The sequence below is a fragment of the Epithele typhae genome, assembly GCF_022376455.1.
Source record: "Epithele typhae strain CBS 203.58 chromosome Unknown BXZ73scaffold_88, whole genome shotgun sequence".
NCBI classification, from domain to species: domain Eukaryota; kingdom Fungi; phylum Basidiomycota; class Agaricomycetes; order Polyporales; family Epitheliaceae; genus Epithele; species Epithele typhae.
In genome coordinates, this window is record NW_025954279.1 from 92,687 (window position 1) to 111,251 (window position 18,565).

The following is an 18,565-nucleotide window of genomic DNA, read 5'->3' on the forward strand; positions in this document are numbered from 1 at the left end:
CATGTCCTCCCCCACGAACCGCCCACCCCCGCTTTCTCCCAGCCAACTCCCAGCCCCCGCCTCCTCTCCGCTTCCCTCCGCGCACCCCGTCCCCGCCGCGCGCGAGCCCTCTCCACCCCCGCCCTCAGCACTCTCCGGTGCCCTCTACTCCTCCTTCCGCTCTCTCTCCCTCTCGCGCCCACCCGTATCTCGCGACCTCGCTCTCAGTCTCCGCCCCCTCGAGCTCTTGCTCTGCACACGCTTCGCGGATCCCCTCGCTCGGACACCCTCCGGGGACCTCCGCCGCTTCTCACGACGTCTGCCCCACAAGACCCCACCGCGTCGTCCTCCTCCAGCTCCTGGCATGAGATGCCCCCAGCTGTCGAGGAGGACGGCCGTCACGCCGCTCCCTCAATAGCCTCCTTCTCCACTTACGACCGCGAAAAATCAATACGTACGTCCTCTTTCTGCATATGCGCTTTCTCCGCGCTCTCTCACTGCTCCTCGTCCTCGCGCCCCTCACACTGTCCACCTCCTCGTCCCGCGCCCCAGGTTCACGCCGTTATGACACCGAATCCATACGCTCCGACCGCACCGGCGCCTCCGGTTATTTTGACCCAAACTATGACACGGATATCTCCTGGGTCGGTGCGTACACGTTCTGCCTTGTCCCGCGCCCTGCACCCCTCATGTCTCCACGTCCACAGAGGACGACTCGCCATATCCCGAGGTCCGCTCCGCGGTCGCAAACTACGACGACCCCGACATGCCCGTGAACACCGTTCGGGCCTGGGTGCTCGGCCTTCTCTGGGCGATAATCATCCCCGGAATCAACGAGTTCTACTATTTCCGCTACCCTTCCCTCGCCGTCTCCAGCGTGCGTATTCCCCGCATATATCCACTCTTCCGCCCGCCCGTCCGCGCGCGCTCACGACGCCGCCCGACAGATTGTCGCCCAGCTGCTCTCTTTCCCGCTCGGCCGCGCCTGGGCACGCTGGATGCCCCAGTGGACGGTCTTTGGCGTCGCGTTCAATCCGGGCCTTTTCACGATTAAGGAACACGTACGTTTGCCTTCCACTTCAGGCCCTCTCTGCGCAGAGTACTGACCCTCTGGTCTTTAGGTATTAATAACGATCATGGCCGGGGTCGGCGCTCAGGCTGCCTATGCGGTGCGTGCGATTTCCGCTCCCTCTCACGCTCGCCTCCGACCCGCCCCCACAGACAGAGATCGTCGCCGTTCAGCGTGTGTGGTATCATCAGGACTTCAACTTTGCTTGTGAGCTCGAGCCTCTCTCGCGCGCAGCGCCAACGCCCGCTAACCACCTCGGCCAGATCAATGGATGCTTGTTATGTCTACTCAGGTATCCGTGCTCCGTTCCTCGACGGTTAGGCGTTTGGGGCTGACTTCTCCGAGCTCATCGGCTTCTCCGTCGGCGGTCTTGGTCGCAGATTGGTGAGTGCTCTTCCTATTGACCGTTGGTTCGTTTCAATGCGGCGCTAACGCGGTTGGTACTAGCTTGTTGCGCCAGCGTCTATGAGTGCGTTTCTCTCACTTGTGACCACCGCACCACCAGACTAACCACCTGTTAGTCTGGCCTAACACCTTGGTGACCTGCGCCCTCTTCAACACCCTTCACTCACAGAGCTACTCCGGCATCAGTCTCGACCCCAAGACCGGCATCTCGCGCGAGCGCTTCTTCGTGTTCGCCTTTATCGCCGCCGCCGTGTGGTGTGCGTCTCCAACATGCGTGCGCTCACCAGCCAAGACACAATCTGACGCACCCGTTCTGTCTAGACATCGTTCCAGGCTACCTCTTCCAGGCTCTGAGGTGCGTTTGTATCGCCACGTGCTCGCGCTGCGTGTCTTCATATATATTCTTCCGCACAGCGTTTTCACATGGGTGCGTCGAAGTGTTCCATCAGACCGTGTCTGTCGATTCCGAACACGCGCTTTTGTCGCCCTAGGCCTGTTGGATAGCGCCTAGTAATGTGGTTAGAACCTCCGCTATTCCGCCCGCCGTGCACCGCTGAAACCCCACTCCGCAGAAAGTCAATGCACTCTTCGGGTGCGCCGCCTTCCCGCCCGCATGCGATCCGCCGTGCTCATTCGCGCCGCAGGTACCACAGCGGGATGGGCTTCTCGCTTCTCACCTTCGACTGGAACCAGATCGCGTTCATTGGGAGCCCGCTCGTCACGCCATGTGCGTCCCCACTCGTGGCCCCCCGCCCTCGCGCTCACGTTTGTTCATCCAGGGTGGGCGGAGGCTAATGTCATGGCCGGATTCTTCGCGTTCTATTGTGAGTGCCTCGGCCGCTCTATGTGCGTCACGGGCTGCTGATAGCGAGCCACGCAGGGTTCTTGGCACCCCTTATCTATGTGTGTACCTCGACCTTCCCGTCTACGGCTGCGATTGGCGTGCTCACGTGTTGTGCGCCAGTTTACGAACGTTTGGTATACCCAATACCTGCCGTGCGTTGAGTCATTCCTTGAGCTTGGCGAGCTTCGTTCACACTCCGTGCAGTATATCCGCTCTGGGACCGTATGACAACACTGGTGCGACTGACCCGTCGTCTGTCGTCTCGGCCTACCAAACTGACTGTCGGATGTGTGCGCTTTTTAGGCCGGCCGTACAATCTATCGCGGATATTGAATGACGACTCGACATTCAACATGGAGGCCTACAAGGAGTACAGCCCCCTCTTCCTCTCGTGCGTTTTTGCCCGCAGCTTGGCTTCTTCTCCACGTTCTCACACGTTCACCCTCGTTCGTACAGCGCGACCTTCGCAATCTCGTACGGCCTCGCCTTCGCCTCGATTACCGCGACGATCGTCCACGCTATCCTCTACTTCCGCAAGCCCATCAGCATCCACATCTACCGCTCCCTCGCGGAGCAGCCGGACATCCATGCGCGACTGATGACTGTGTATCCCCAAGGTACGCTTGGCCGCACTCCCTTCCGCCACGTCCATAATTCTGAAGTTCGCGGGAAACCTGTAGTCCCCGAGTGGTGGTATGCTGGGATACTAGGTACGCTTAAGTTCATTTGACAGTGTCATCGGGTTTTGATGTGTTGCGTTCTTGAAGCCGCTACATTTCCCCTTGCGTGCCTCTGCATCAAGCTCTACCCGACGCAGATGACGATCTGGGCTCTCATCGTCGCGCTTCTCATTGCCATGGTGAGCTGCATATGTTCGACTCATCGAACACATCGCTGAGACAAATACAGGTCTACCTCGTTCCCATAGGTAACGCGCTCCTCATTCGAGCGTGGGTACCACTAATGGCATGATCCAGGCATGATCCAGGCCATTACTAACCGCCAGGTTGGACTGAAGTGCGTCTTCCCTGACCCTCGGCAAGGTCGTGCTGCTAACCTCTTTTCAGTGTCATCACCGAGCTGATCATTGGCTACATGCTGCCTGGGCGGCCAATCGCCATGATGATGTTCAAAGTCAGTGGAACTTCCGCAGATATATTATACAGGACTGACTTCCTATCACTCGCAGACTTGGGGATACATCACAATGTCGCAAGGTACGTGCCGTTATGTTTGTTCTTGCGCGTTCATGTTCTTCGACAAGAGGGCTCACGACGTCATCGCAGCAATGATCTTCACATCGGATTTTAAGCTCGGGCACTACATGAAGATTCCTCCACGACCTATGTTCTGGTGCCAGGTGCGTGTCCACAATTGCACCGTTTCCACCACCAGACTCTCATGTCCCGGAAGATTATCGCAACCGTGGTCGCGGGAACGACGCAACTTGGAGTCGAGAACTGGTACGTGAACTTACTCGCTCTTCGGCGTGTGGTTTTGCTCACACGACTGCCGTAGGATGTTCTCCAATATCCCGTGAGTGGTTTTCACCTCCGAATGCGTTCTCTTCCTCTGACTCCCAAGTCCAGACACATATGCGAGCCCGTGCAGAAAGACATGTACGCACCTGGTCTTCTGTATGGCCTATTTTACCCCTGATTCTGTTCCCCCCGCAGCGCCGGCTTCACCTGCCCGAACACCGAGGTACATATTCACGCCCGTCTTCGCTTCGGCTGCGCGAGAGCTAATCCACACTCTATTTTAGGTTTTTGCGACAGCCTCCGTGGTCGTGAGTCCGCTGCGCGGCAAAAACACCCATTCAATCTGATCCGCCTTCCTAGTTCGGTGTCATTGGCCCCACGCTGCAGTTCTCGAAGTCGCAGCTCTACTAGTGCGTGTGCCACTAGATTCTTTTACCACAGACTACTGACGAGCGCGACTGGCAGCCGTACGTCCCTGTCCTGCGGCGACCGCGTCCGAGGTTCCCTAATGTGGGCCCCTTACAGCGCTGCTCTTTTTTTTCATCGTGGGCGCCATCTGTCCGCTCGTCGTCTGGCTCCTAAGCAAGCGCTATCCGGACTCGTGGCTAAACTACATCAAGTACGTTTGGCTTCGCCGCATTGCACTCACGGCGGCCGATACTAACAGCGAACCTTACTTGTAGCTTCCCGTGAGTGCCCTTGTCTGCCCACGCAAGATATGGCTGACGCGCCCCCTGCTCGTACAAGGGTGATGTTCACGGGCATCGGGCTCATCCCTCCCGCGTCCGCGGTGAACTACGTTCCATGGGTGCTCCTCGGCTTCCTTTCGCAGTATGTCGTCCGTCGGCGCCACTTCCCCTTGTGGGCGAAGTACAACTGTACGTTGTTCCTCGTCTTGTCTGTTTCCACCCCTCCGCTCGAGCTGATACCACCTCCGCGTGTGCGCCAGACGTACTCTCCGCCGCGCTCGACGCCGGGACCGCGATTTCGACCATCCTGGTCTACTTCATGTGCGTCCTCTTCGTACCCTACCCTGCGCCGTCTCCGATACGACCTGACACGCCCCGCAGCCTGCAGTACCCGCAGAACGGGCAGATCGGCGCGGGCACGGTCCAGAGCTGGTGGGGCAACACCGTGTACAAGCGCACCGCGGACTGGCGCGGCACACCGCTGCGCGTGCCGCCGCCGGGCGAGACGTTTGGGTGCGTGCGTCGGTTCCTTTCCCTCCCCTACCTTCCTATCTCCCTCCATGTACTCAATCCGTATCGGTTCCGACAGGCCGAGTCAGTGGTAGCACTCGCACACTGCATATTTGATAGGGTCGGACTGGATTGGATCGAGTTTGGGTCTGGATTTGGCTCGCTGTTGTATCATTAATAGATGTATTTTGCTTTCATCTGTCACATCAGTAGTATCAAAGATCAAGTAGCTCCAGTTCTCTGGACTCAACTGTGATTGACATGCCCAGTCTAGACAGTTGCAACCATCATAAGCGCCTAATGTTGAACATCAGATACTGAACACTGGTACATATGGACAGTTCACATGTGCATATGGACACTGAGATAGTTCCTGTAGTTCCACATGTAGCTACACTGCCCTATTGTTCCATATCTCTCTGTTTCCGTTCTTCTACACTTCTCCTTTGTTCCCTTGTTCCACTTAGGGACTTTCTTTGTTTTGAGCGCACAGCCCACACAGCCCTGTAACCACCTTCTGTCTGGTCTGACCTCTGCACCATTCATGTCTTCCCATCACTGCTTATGTATGCTACTCCTGGACAGTATATAGGGAGGACTCCGGCTCGCACTGCTCTTCAGTTATTCTATCACTGACTGAGGAGTAAGTCTATCCACTGTCGCGTTCGCGGTCGGGAAGAGCCGGTGACGCGACACAGATAAGGAAAGAGGTTCACACGAGAGAAGACAGGTGTAAGTCTTGGTTCTGAGGAACACTGGGGGTCACCCCCTACATCTGTGCTACTATATATACTAAGAGATACCGTAGGTAAGAATCAGAAGGAGTCATATGTACGGTATCAGAGTCAGCTCGGGAGAGCTGAAGAAGGAAGCGGAGAGGAATATGAGTACGAGGTGAGAGGCGCCCTATCAGGGTGCATGAGAATGATCATGTGAGTGCTCACCGCCTCATACGCCCTCCGACTATCGTGAAAGTACGCTACGATAGTCCGTCAAGATCAAGAAACCAAAACGTAAGTGATACCTAGTACGAGACCTCAGACAACGAGCTGATGGACAGAGCATCGTCATCATAGGACTCGAGCGTGATCTCGGACGACGAGATGTTGATGTCGTCCGAGCCCTGCAGCCTCCCCCACATCACTCCAGATCTCTTCCAAGTGAATGACCTCATCCTGACGCTGGATTCTCCACCATAGGTTGGCCTCTCCTGCGCCCTCCATCTTGTCCTTCTTCCTCTGCACCTCAGAAATCTCCAGCTGCAGAACCTCCAGGGTGGGGATGGCTCTGACTAGCACCTCAGCCAGCTTCTTGCAAGCAATCTGACCATCCATGTTGAGCCTTTCAAACAGGTCCACAGAAAAGCCAATGCTGAGATGGATGAGAGGAACTGGAGAGAGCCTCTCAGCCAGAATGAACTACACATAAATGTAAGAATCTATCAGAGATGGGTGCTGAGAAACATACCAAAATGACATCAAAATTACTTCGACTCTGCTCCACGAAGTTCTCAATTGTTAGAGACCTGACTTTGCACTCCGCTGCTCTGGTAAGCATCTCACATGGGACAGTGAGACTATCTTCATCATCCTCCCACCAGAGTTCAATGAAGGAAAGGAAGGCCAAGGACTTGATATGATCGAGAATAGCGAAAGGCAACTCCTCGCCTTGGTAGTCGGCTTCTGTGGAAGGGATGAACCAGGTCTGATCAAATCAGAGGGAGTCAATGTGGGAGAAGGAACGGTCTTCATCATTATCGATGTATTGAAAATCTGGATCAAGGTTGAAGTCGATATTGATGGTGAGAAGGTGGGGCAAGAGATGAGCCCACAGGACTGCAAAGGTCCTGTCGCAGTAGACAGAGAGATGAAGAAGGGAAGGGGTAGGAGGGACCAAAGACGGCTGCCACAAACAGAGTTCAAGGGACTTGAGATGGTTGAGGTCTAAAAGAGGAGACTGAACACCAAGTGTCTCAATGGCCATCCAATCCGCCAACTCAGACTCAAAAGCCTGCACGTACTCGCTTCTATATCCTGACAAGGATAGGGAAGAGAGTTGGGTGACTTTGGAGAGGGAGAGGATGAAGGAATGAAGAATCCCCCAGTCTTCAGCTGTAATGTCAGATGGGATGGTGCCATCCTGGAGAGACACAGACAGGGAGGAGAGACGGGGAAGTTCAGAGAGGAGGGGAGTGAGTGTGGCAACACTGGGGAGAGTGGTGGAGGTCAAAGAGAGGGTAGTTAACTTGAAAATGAAGGAGATGTGGATGATGTGGAGGTTCTCTCCAGGGTTGAGAACCACAAGCTCAGAGAGACCTGGTGAGCTGCTGAAGAGGCCATGGAGAACTGAATGGGGGATGAGATCGGGGTTTTCAGGAGTGATAAGAGACTTGATGTAGTGGCATGGAGGATAGGGAAGGTAGGGATGGATGGAAACAAGCCACTGCACCCATGCTAGAGCATTGGTTTTGTTTTTGTTGTACCACTCTTGAAGGTGGACGGTGGCCAATGCTGGGCGCATAGCAACTTCGTACATGGTCTTGGAGGTTTGTGCAACTTTAACAACAGAGGAGGGGGGAAGGTAGGTGCAGACAGCGTGAATACATCAGGAAAAAGCGCTGTGCGCCAGAGCCCCGGCCCGGACTCGGCATCACTCCCTTGCCGCCAATGATGACCGGGAGGGCGCTTGAGGACCCTCGCGCGATGACTAATGATACCGAGGTCTCTCGAGTAGCGCAAGCGTGCTCTGGAGCTCTCCAGAGTAGCAGTGACTGCTAACGACGTCTTGAGAGCCACGACCAGGATCACTCGAGGTCTCTAGTGCTACAGTGGTGGCATGAGAGTCCTCGATATTATCCTCCGATACAAGCGGTAACGCGTGAGTATAGTGCACGAAACTCGTATATACGCTCTCATATGTCTTCCCGCACCGGCGTGATACAACGTGGGCTCTCTGGTAGTTATATTAACGAAAAATAAAACCGGTGACTGGTACAGCTGCTCAGAACGTGCCAGTCGCGCGTTTTTGGCAACACTCATTTGAAGTGGTTGCGCGGGCGGCGGGGGAAGGACGAGTCCTGGCTGTAGCCGTGAGAAAGACGAACGCAGTCGAGCGCACACATCTTGCGAGTGGCCAACGGGGCAACAAAACTGGGTTGCTGCCACTGGAGACCAATAAAATAATAGCGAGTTTCGCAGCCAGTACTTACATAGGGAAGGGAATCAAACGGTCAGAGACTTGAGTGCTTGAACACAAGTCCGCCAGAACAGGTTGTGGAAGGTTGTTCCCACGCACAGACCTCTGGGCGGCACCGCCCACCGCCAGCAGCGCGGCTCTCGGTCGTCTTCAATTATTTCCTCCTCGCTGTCTCTACCCGTCTCTCCTCCCGATGTTGTCATGTAAGTGCAACGAGGGCTCGCGCACCCTGCCTGCTAACCAAACTCATTAAGAACAGGACACGGAAGGACGACGGCTTACCATCCCCGCTTTGAACAGAAAGATGCGTCAGCGCCCGGGTCTTGACGCCATCTCGGTATGTAACGTACACCATACATTGACGTCGTCGCCTCCCGCACTCAGAGCCCTACCTCCCGCAGTCCATCTCCATCCCTCGCAGCCCTCTCTCCCTCGTCCCTTCCATCAGCACCCCGTCTCTCGTGCCTACCCTTCTACACGCACCATATCCTCCACGACCTCGAGAACATCGTTCAGTAACGCATCACGATTCACAGGTCAGTACACTGCGTCCACCGCGGAGGCCTTTGATTCGTTCGTCTGCCAGAACGCCTGCATCATCGTCAGTGGCAAGAAGCACCGCGTACCAAAAGCCCTTACTTGCGAGGCCAACGGCGACCTGAGCTCGATGGTCATGTTTGGCGACATCGTGGTAGTACCCGCGGACCCGGAGGGCAAGGTGCGTAACCGTCCACGTCACGCCTCGCACCTCGTCTCAGGATCAGCGCTAACTGTGGCTTCTTGTTTGCAGACCAGCCCCGTCAGCACGTTCTTCACGGTGAACATTGTCGGGCGCATCGTCGTCCTCGGCTCACACGAGTCTAAGGCTGTCACCTCGTCCTTTGGTACGTTCTGTCTCACCACTCTACGTGAGTGTTTGCTGATATTACGCACACAGCTTACCCCACCGTTCCGTTCGTATTCCGCTCTTGAGCTGGATGAAGACAGGGCGGTCTCGGGTCAATCGTCACCTCGCGGTGAGCGGGAGAAGGAGGAGTGGGACATGGGATGGAAGATTGTGCAGTGTATCGCGCCCATCAAGGTAAGTGTCGATTGTTCGGGAGAGAGATAGGCCTGTACCATCCACGCTCCTTTTGATCAATCAAAATCCTCTATGGTGCTGGTGTGTAGATCGTGCCCAGGCAGCCTCTGTTGTGCTTCTGTGTGTTGTATTAGCCAATATGTATGAGCTGTAGTCGTCTCTCAATGATTATTTGTTTTTGAGATCGATACATGTGTGCTACATGAGCACCGGGTGTTCACCCTAGAAATGGCTCGGCTCAGGTGTGCTCAGGAGAGCTCCAGAGTACTCTGGAGAAGATACTCGGGGCTACTCCAGAGTGCTCGCCGAGCAAGCGGCTGTGTCTCTGGAGTGCCTGGGAGGCGCCGGCCAAGCTCTCGCGGCTCCATAAAAGGGTACTTGTCTCACCGTGCTCCGACTGCTCTAGAGGCTCCAGAGCACTCCGGTGACATGTCGTTTTTTACTGATGTAATGTCATGGTTGAGAGACATGGTGGATGATGACTGGGAAGAAGGCTGTAGGGCAGTGTGGTTGAGGTAGGAGGCAAGAGGGGTATAGGAGCCATGAAGAAAGCCTGCCTTACAGCCTTTCTAACATGGGCGTCTCCCACTCTCCTCCTTCTTCATCTCCTACCCTCCACCTTCCCCTTGTCACCACCATCAAACCTCCTCTACACCCTCAACGTGCCCAGGGCATCCCAATGGACGCCCTGGGCTCTGCAATTCCCATCCCGGCACCGCGGTTCAAGACCACGGCACCTGTCGCCCTCCGGTGAGCCCCGCTGCCCCGTCCCTCCTGCGCGCTGTCCCACCCATCCTCCCACAGCATGCCCGCACACCCCGACCGCGTACAAGATACGGCGGGGCGTGTACCTCGTCCCTCCTCGGCCGTTGCCCGCGTCCCGCGCTCAAAACGGGTGGTTGTACGGCCGTCCGCGCCCGCGCGCTGCCCGCCCTCCTCCTCCTCCTCGCCACCCTCCGCCTTCTCTGTCCCACGATCCGACATCCTCCCCGACCACCTCAACACGCCCAGGGCGTCCCAATGGACGCCCTGGGCCCTTAGATTCACATCCTGGCGCCGCGGTATAAGACCGCGGCGCTCGTCGTCTGCCGGTGAGCCCCTGGCCCCGTTCCTCCTGTGCGATGCCCCGTTCTACCTCCCACAGTGCGCCTGCAAGCCCCAACCGCATACAAGATGCAGCGGGGCGTGTCCCTCGTCCCTCCTCGCCCATCACCAATGTCCCGCGCGCAAAACGGGCTGCCTTACGGCCGTCCACGCGCGCTGCCCGCCCTCCTCCTCCTCCTCCTCACCACCCTCAACTTCCCCATCCAGCCGTCCGACCACCTCCACGACTACCTCAACGCGCCAAGGAAGTCCCAATGGACGTCCTCGGCCCCTCAATTCGTATCCCGGCACCACGGTTCAAGACCGCGGCACCGGTCGTCCTCCCAGTAAGCCCCCTGCCCCTTCCCTTCTCCGTGCTGCCCATCCCCTCCCCCCACAGCACGCTCACATGCCCTAACACATACAAGATGTGTTGAAGTAAGTTCCCTATTGATCCTTTCTTTTCCCAAGTCTGGATACCTCCAAATGTTTTAGTTACTCTGTATATAGGATACATTTCAAATAAAACTCATTCTTTCCCCTTGCCTTTGCCCTTGCCCTTGAGTCTGGTGGCTAGTCTCCCCTCAGCCCTCCAAACAGGCTGCAACTTCAACTTCTCCTCATTCTCCCGCTCACACTCTGACCACCCACACTCACACAACTCCCAAGGATCCAGTACAGTATTCCCATGCTTATCCTGGGTCTTCAGCTCATGGTGCTTGGGGTATTTGGCAAAAAACCCCTCTGGCTTGTTCTCCAGCCTAGTCACTGTGATGGCATGAGAGAAGAAAACCAAGGCAACTCGGCCCCCAGAGAACCACTCAGGGCACTGGACATTGGGACCATTCTCAGGGCTGAGATCTTGGCCTAGAGCATGCCTAGCAATTTTCCAGTCCCGAACCTTGTGGGCAAATTTGCAGTCCCAGCCAAGGATAATGTCTCCAGCACGGTACCTGCCCAACTCAGATTAGTGTTTGCTAATCTCAAGAGAAATGCACAAACTGAAACACTGCCCCAAGGGCAGAGAACTCCATCTCGCCATTATGGAAGAAACCAAGGGGAATAGTGAGAGTAGGCCCAATGTCACCATGGTCGAAGTGGAGGTCGAGAGGGAGTTTCCAAACAAGGGCACGTCCAAGCCAAGGTCCAGGGTCATGAGGGATCCAGTTCCCTGCATCAAACACCTTCTGGTAGCGTTGATAGAGATCAGGATAGAAGACCTTAAACAGAGCACCAAAGTACGCGGCAAAGGGAGCAGAGAGGGTCTAGAACTTCTTTGTCACCTCAAGTCTATCAGACTTGGGGTTTTTGGGTGTCTTGAGATCATTCTTGACTCCAATATCACTGCTCGGAGTCATTGTCTGCACAGTGTTAGCTCTAACTAAAGTACCACAGAGGCACACTCACAAAGTGAGAATCCCCTTGCTGGGTCCAGCAATGAATGAGATGGCCCACTCCGGATCTCTCATTGCTCTTCTTCTCCCGTTTGCCTCGTTGGTATCGAAAAAGGTGAGTGTTGATGTCTTCTCGATCCCCCTCGTGACGACGATCCTTTTCAGGAAGGACAGGCTGAACATGGGAGGTGTAAAACTGACAGACTGCCAGCAACCTCATCTGCTCATCAAACTAGAACAAAATCAGACAAGCAGAAGACATAGACAAGAGCAGCTCACAGTGAGAGCATCGTTCTGGATAGAGACACCCTTATTTCTCAGAATATCGACATCCCTCTTCGTGCGCCCTTCATAGAGTGATTCAATAGGGCAAGGAGTATCCCCAGGTGTGTCCTGCCCAGATAGATGAGAAACATATAGGGTAGCACATTGAAAACTCACAGTCTCAGGGCGCCTACCAAGATAGTAGAGCACCCGCTGCCCCTCCGAGTCTTCAATGATGGTGGTGCAGTCAACAGACTTCTTTGGCTTGATCTTCTCCCACTCTGCATCCATGTCAGCCAACTTCTCCTTCTTGGTGGTAGAGCTAGGATAGAGCCTCATTGGCTTTGGAAGCTAGAAGACAGGAGCGTTGGCCAAGACTTCGTGGGCTTTAGCTCGACCTCGGGCTGCCCACTCCAAGACCTCCACTTCATCATAGACGATGTGGGCAGGGTCTATGACAGAAGATGGGAGTTCATTGACCTGGTGCTGGGGCAGGAATTTCTTGAAGGGCTTGAGATGCAAGAAACACACCCAAAAAGTAGTACTCACTGGTCTGGCAGGCTTAGCAGGCCTAGCAGGCTTAACAGGCTCAGCAGGCTCAGCAGGCTTAGCAGGAGGCTGAGCAGGGCCAGGAGTCTATAGCTGTTTAGGGGGAATGTGCTGAAAAGAAGCCAAGTACTCACATAGTCTTTATCATCATCCTCATCCTCATCCTCATCATCCCCATCTACCCAATCCTCCACTCTAACCCTCTTGGAAGCCTGGGGAGGAGCAGAAGTCTGCAGCTAGTGAGTGAGTGCATGGAGAGAGAGAGAGTGCAAGATACTCACAAAGACACCTCCTATGTTCTCCTGCTGATCCAGATCCAAGTAGTCCAAGGAGGGCCTAGAGTGCTTAGGAGCCATAATGAGGGCAGATTGGTGTGCAGAGAAGAGCTAAGAGGAGATGTAGAGGCTGGATGGTGGTGGTAGGACAGAGAGATGGGCAGAGATAAGGTCCTGCAGCTCTACGCCCGTTTAAGCGCCCATAAGCGCCCATAAGAGCGCACTTCTCTAGCTGGCTTGCAGGACAGGAAGAAGACCACGAAATCAGACGATATTTGGCATGTGAGTACATCCAGACAATAGAAGTCGAATACGTCTTTTTTTATGTCGAACAACCCAAAACTGACAGAGATAGAGCATGTACAACATGTCACTCAGTCAACTTGGCCCAGATTTCGAGAATTTTAACTGGGTGACAAAACTATGCGCAAATGAGCAAGTATATACGCCCAGACCGTCGAAATCCAACACACTTTGTTTGGTCCAAATCGGACAAGAAATGACTGAGATACAGTGTACATAACACCTCATTCGGTCAACTCGGCCAGAAATTGAAACAGTCATACTGGCATATTAGACAGCGCACTTGGGCGCGATAGGTGCGCATTGAAGCGCACATTACGACACAGCAAAGTTGGAGAGATGCGTTCAAGAACTGCCTGAGATATAGCAACTTCAATGAATGCCTGGGCCGAGTCGCTGGGAAATTGAAACAGGCGTACCAGAACATTAGACAGCACACTTGGGTGTTTTAGATGCGTATTGGAACACACATTAGGACGCACCAAGTTTTGTGAGATGCGTCCAAGAACTGCTTGAGATATAGCAACTTCAATATATGTACAGGTAGAGGCGGTCAGATTTCCAGCATGGGAACAACTTGAAGGAACACAGTGAGATTTGGCATCTGGGTGTACATGGAATACCCCATTACAATGGGTGAAAAATTGTATCAAAATTATAGCAAACAACCAATATATTGGCCATCTTAGTATATCTTCAGCTCAAACCAGGCAGACTTACAAAACACTGCAGACATCTTAGAATTTGAAGGGAGCTGGAACATCTACACCAAATGCAGAAGGCATTCTGGCACATTCTATGGTGTACAATTTGAATAAAAACTGACAGATACAGAGGCCACTGAACATATAGCTTGTGCAGCCAGTGAGATGGCCTAGACTATAACTTATAGGTCCCGCTGGTCACATTACATGTGTACAACTATATACACCATCACATTATGCACCTGTCATAGCTGAGATTGTGTCAAACAGACCACATTTGAGCTTACAACAGAGGTTTGAACATATGACCTATATGCTGGAACTACTCCTATACCTCCAATACTGAATGGTTTTGAGTGCTTCTTGAACAATAGTGATGCAAACCAATGGCAGAATGCTCATGAATATAAACAGCATTTTAGGGAACTGACTAGAGGAATTACATGCGGTAGGGGCTTAGGCATATACCATAGTAGGCAACTGCCATTACATTCACTGACAAGACTCCCTATTGCTCATTTCAAGTCCGTTTTCTATGATTCAAACTACATTTAGTACCCCCATGTGGTGGTTTTCCAATGGTGTATGTTACATAAGCATATTACCAGGCACAGCACTATAACACAGTAACACTACCTAGTACCAGTTGCTGCAATATAGCAGCTGCAATACACCAGACATATCATGACAAATACCACCTGGTGACCTTTCTGACAAGTGTTCTAATGCACCTACATATGTAGTCATTGAATCAGAAAGCAGCTTATAACTGGCCATACACTGTACAAGTGGTGTTCTAGTAGTGTTACTAGAACCATTCCACCACATCTGTGTCCTGTATCACGTGACATACACCATCGGATCCGCATTATTAATGTGCATCTAACGAATCCCTAATCATCCCAAACAGACACCATCTGAGATTATAACAGCAGTTACAACACATGAGCTATATGTCGTAGACCCTATTAAACCCCACCCACTATGTATAAATGAGCACCTCTTTCATAATTGTACCAACCACTGTGAGGACTAGGTTCACAAATATAATCAGCATTTTAGGGAATTCATCTGATTTACTAGTAGGCAGATGTGGGTGTAGTAGGCAGGGGCAGGGCACTACAGCCACTGGGCGTCAAATAACTTGCGGAAGCCTCACTTTTCTGAAATCAGCCCTTCAAAAATCAAATCAATTTTGATAAATCTCGAGTATATTGCTAGTAGTAGTCCAGATAGAGTCTGACTGAAGCCCCCAAAGAGCGCCCATCTCAGTCTAGTTGAATAGGTGTAGACACTAATAGGCACTACAAAGTCTATTAGAGAGTGAAGCGCTGAGCCCAGGTGGCAGTGCAAACCCAGCGCTAGTGGAACCCTACAGAGGGACCCTAACCCAGAGCTAGGGTGATGGGAGTAAGTAGAAAACCTATGTGTGGGAAGTGGCTGTGCTAGTCAAGAGTAATCGGAGTCTGAAAATTTATTCCCACGGGTCGCACTAAGGGTGTCGCACGTCGCAGCCAGAGCCCACCCCATAAAGAACGATTCATTCATACCTCATTAATCGTAATCTCAATTCCTCCTCCGAAATCTCCATCTCCAGCTTGAAGTGCTTCAGGTTGGACGTTATGTCGTCGAATTGGGGCAGAGGATCTTCGAAGAGGTCCTGGACGACCTGTGCCAAGGTGCAAACCAGAGCGAGCAAGAGCTGCTGCTTGAATGGCAATTGGAGCCTTTCCACGACGGTGCTTGCGCTCGGTCGCGGCTGTCACGACTTGTCCGCACCCGCACAAGCACATATGTCGAAGGTTCGAGGACATGTTGAAACACGATTGGAGGGAACGGGGAGAGTGAGTACGTGGGCAGCAAGAAGCACACCAGATTAGACGGAACACGCGTCTATTACTGAATTGAAACACAATCCTAAAGGGATCAACACCCGTAAGTCTATGGCGCAACCATTTGCAGAAGCCCCCGTTTGCAGGACTTCAAAGTGGAAGCAACACTTACTAGCCAGCTAGGCTGCTCGTGTCAGCAGACCGCCACACTGACTCAGAGCGTCACGACGTGGCATCTCTCCGTCTCTCTTCATTCTTAACGACCACTTCCTCCACCCCCCTTCTCCCTCCCTCCTACTCTTCATCGCCTGTGTTCTGGCAACACGAGATCTCCTGTTATTTCGATACGTGAGCACATTATTTCTGCCGCATCATAAATACCCACCCACATATTCCCTGCGCACGACTGCAGTCCCGACGATCCTTATCAAACTTCTATTATGGCAGTATGTAACGCCTTTCAGTGTTGGTGCGAAGGCATGGCTGAATCACTTACCTGTAACCTGTTTGGCAGCGCACCACATTGACCCAACAGCTCGCCGCAGCGAATGCCGAGCTTGCTGCTCAAAAACTCGGTGAGCATGTTTGCAAAGTTTTTCTGTGCACATATCCACTCACTATGGCTGTAACAAAGCCATCGACGAGGCCACTGCCGCTCTCCAAGAGATGTGCCTCTCCCTGCAGACCTCGGCAGAGACCGCTGCCGCAGCACAGGCGGCCGAACATGCGGCTGCTCTTGTGGCTGCACAGGCAGCTGCTGTGGTGCCCGGAAACGTTGGTGGTGCAGGTGCCACCAACAATGAGCAGCCTGTCGAGCTGATCCCCAAGCCGCCCTCGCACGTCAATGGGGCAGCCACCAACCTCCGCGCGGCCATGGGGATCGAATGGCAGGACCTGGTGGACATCCGGGTGAGTGTCGACACTCTTGAATTGCATAAACCCCAAACTCACCATCTTGCCGCTGGTTTGGATCCATAGTATGCCATCCAGTGCAACGTTCATTCAGCTGGTCTGAACTGGCAAGAGACCTGGCATCACCAGGACAAGCAAAGGCTCGCCCTGTGCATCCAAGCAGTGAGTCAACTCATACACAAACCAAGCATGTACTCAACAGCTTCTCGCGCCCTCGCGGTTGCACTTTGCCTTGTGTTCGCTTTCGCAGTTAGCGAAGGACTTCCCTATTCTCAACACTTACACCAATGGGTGGGCGACGGCTTGGATTGTCAAGGAATATATGAAGAACATGCACCACAACGCTCGCGTGAAGGGGTACATACCGCGCGGGCGCAAGCACAACCGCGGTGGTCGTGCCAACGAGGAAAATGCGGTGGACCATGCAGCTCACCTTGCCGCTCTTCGTGCACGCACCGTGAACGCGCGCTCGGGTCGTGCTCCACTCCGCGCCGCGGGCAGGATGCAGACCACTGCAGGCCCTTCTTCTGAGGGGGCCACTGCGGCTGCGTGAGCTAGCTGGTGAACAGTCGTGATCATGGGCGTTTTGCAAAGGTCAGTGTCTTCGCACGGCGCCATCGGATCTGTCGCTTATGTCGACCTCTCCCACGCAGGTCTCCTCACCAGCGCGTGCGTGCATCGCGCGCACGTGCGTCGATCGCGTGGAGCTCCTGCCGCGGATTGTGCTGTCTGGCGAGGTTTCTGTATGTGCTGCACTGTCCGTATGCACAGAGTGTGCACCTTTTGATCTGTACCTTATGTCCAACTGTACTTCTTTGCGTCCAATTACAACAACCCTTGGTCTATTATACATCCGGATGTGCGCTCTTGGTGCGGTTATGCGGTAGTGGTCAGGTGTGGTACCCGCGGTAAGCGTGGCTTCTGCAAAGATGACAAAAAGCCAGCATACAGTTCGACATAGACCTACTTTCAAAAGAGATTCTGAGTGCAACTCTGCGTAGATAAGTTCCCCACTTCGCTATGCATGAGAACAAAGTTGTGATTGCATAAAAAAAGCGGGTATTTACACCCCATCAATCACAACCTCAAGTGCGTATCTTGTCTACATCATCATATCGGTAAGTTACGATTAATGAGGTACGAATGAATCATTCTTTATGGGGTGGGCTCAGACTGCGACGCGCGACACACGGAAAATGCTAGTCTCTGGGATTTTTGTTACTCTTGACTAGCACAGCCACTTCCCACACATAGGTTTTCTACTTACTCCCATCACCCTAGCTCTGGGTTAGGGTCCCTCTGTAGGGTTCCACTAGCGCTGGGTTTGCACTGCCACCTGGGCTCAGCGCTTCACTCTCTAATAGACTTTGTAGTGCCTATTAGTGTCTACACCTATTCAACTAGACTGAGATGGGCGCTCTTTGGGGGCTTCAGTCAGACTCTATCTGGACTACTACTAGCAATATACTCGAGATTTATCAAAATTGATTTGATTTTTGAAGGGCTGATTTCAGAAAAGTGAGGCTTCCGCAAGTTATTTGACGCCCAGTGGCTGTAGTGCCCTGCCCCTGCCTACTACACCCACATCTGCCTACTAGTAAATCAGATGAATTCCCTAAAATGCTGATTATATTTGTGAACCTAGTCCTCACAGTGGTTGGTACAATTATGAAAGAGGTGCTCATTTATACATAGTGGGTGGGGTTTAATAGGGTCTACGACATATAGCTCATGTGTTGTAACTGCTGTTATAATCTCAGATGGTGTCTGTTTGGGATGATTAGGGATTCGTTAGATGCACATTAATAATGCGGATCCGATGGTGTATGTCACGTGATACAGGACACAGATGTGGTGGAATGGTTCTAGTAACACTACTAGAACACCACTTGTACAGTGTATGGCCAGTTATAAGCTGCTTTCTGATTCAATGACTACATATGTAGGTGCATTAGAACACTTGTCAGAAAGGTCACCAGGTGGTATTTGTCATGAT

General features: G+C 53.2%; 6 protein-coding genes across 6 annotated transcripts; 4 read left to right on the forward strand and 2 right to left on the reverse strand.

Moving 5' to 3' along the window:
- Positions 1-348: 348 nt before the first annotated feature.
- BXZ73DRAFT_55123 (OPT oligopeptide transporter) lies at positions 349-5,155 on the forward strand (the record flags this gene model as incomplete). Its single annotated transcript, XM_048021284.1, has 35 exons — positions 349-433; positions 532-627; positions 687-856; positions 927-1,040; positions 1,101-1,148; positions 1,201-1,255; positions 1,312-1,340; positions 1,394-1,432; positions 1,496-1,517; positions 1,570-1,710; positions 1,775-1,808; positions 2,098-2,180; positions 2,233-2,277; positions 2,334-2,356; positions 2,418-2,449; positions 2,502-2,533; positions 2,601-2,688; positions 2,754-2,914; positions 2,978-3,007; positions 3,065-3,156; positions 3,207-3,225; positions 3,275-3,314; positions 3,365-3,431; positions 3,487-3,514; positions 3,584-3,657; positions 3,711-3,791; positions 3,900-3,916; positions 3,974-4,001; positions 4,063-4,086; positions 4,139-4,188; positions 4,244-4,245; positions 4,304-4,397; positions 4,526-4,656; positions 4,728-4,788; positions 4,849-5,155. 35 exons carry the CDS (start codon positions 349-351, stop codon positions 5,153-5,155), a joined length of 2,442 nt encoding a protein of 813 aa, XP_047872515.1.
- An 846-nt stretch (positions 5,156-6,001) lies between these two features.
- On the reverse strand, positions 6,002-7,512 carry BXZ73DRAFT_106681 (uncharacterized protein; the record flags this gene model as incomplete). The annotated part of the gene is made up of 4 exons (XM_048016692.1): positions 6,002-6,100; positions 6,147-6,395; positions 6,445-6,659; positions 6,720-7,512. The coding sequence occupies 4 exons, from the start codon at positions 7,510-7,512 to the stop codon at positions 6,002-6,004; spliced, it is 1,356 nt and encodes a 451-aa protein (XP_047872516.1).
- Positions 7,513-8,476: 964 nt separating this feature from the next.
- On the forward strand, positions 8,477-9,623 carry BXZ73DRAFT_81723 (uncharacterized protein; the record flags this gene model as incomplete). Its single annotated transcript, XM_048023554.1, has 5 exons — positions 8,477-8,509; positions 8,714-8,890; positions 8,963-9,056; positions 9,156-9,253; positions 9,480-9,623. The coding sequence occupies 5 exons, from the start codon at positions 8,477-8,479 to the stop codon at positions 9,621-9,623; spliced, it is 546 nt and encodes a 181-aa protein (XP_047872517.1).
- A 204-nt stretch (positions 9,624-9,827) lies between these two features.
- On the forward strand, positions 9,828-10,687 carry BXZ73DRAFT_106683 (uncharacterized protein; the record flags this gene model as incomplete). Its single annotated transcript, XM_048016693.1, has 3 exons — positions 9,828-10,003; positions 10,058-10,344; positions 10,398-10,687. The coding sequence occupies 3 exons, from the start codon at positions 9,828-9,830 to the stop codon at positions 10,685-10,687; spliced, it is 753 nt and encodes a 250-aa protein (XP_047872518.1).
- A 178-nt stretch (positions 10,688-10,865) lies between these two features.
- BXZ73DRAFT_55092 (uncharacterized protein) lies at positions 10,866-11,589 on the reverse strand (the record flags this gene model as incomplete). The annotated part of the gene is made up of 2 exons (XM_048021274.1): positions 10,866-11,297; positions 11,347-11,589. Coding segments are annotated over 2 exons (675 nt in total), but the record flags the coding sequence as incomplete, so codon positions are not given.
- Positions 11,590-16,097: 4,508 nt separating this feature from the next.
- Positions 16,098-17,122, forward strand: BXZ73DRAFT_81725 (uncharacterized protein; the record flags this gene model as incomplete). The annotated part of the gene is made up of 5 exons (XM_048023555.1): positions 16,098-16,103; positions 16,172-16,232; positions 16,292-16,566; positions 16,636-16,731; positions 16,820-17,122. The coding sequence occupies 5 exons, from the start codon at positions 16,098-16,100 to the stop codon at positions 17,120-17,122; spliced, it is 741 nt and encodes a 246-aa protein (XP_047872520.1).
- Positions 17,123-18,565: the final 1,443 nt, after the last annotated feature.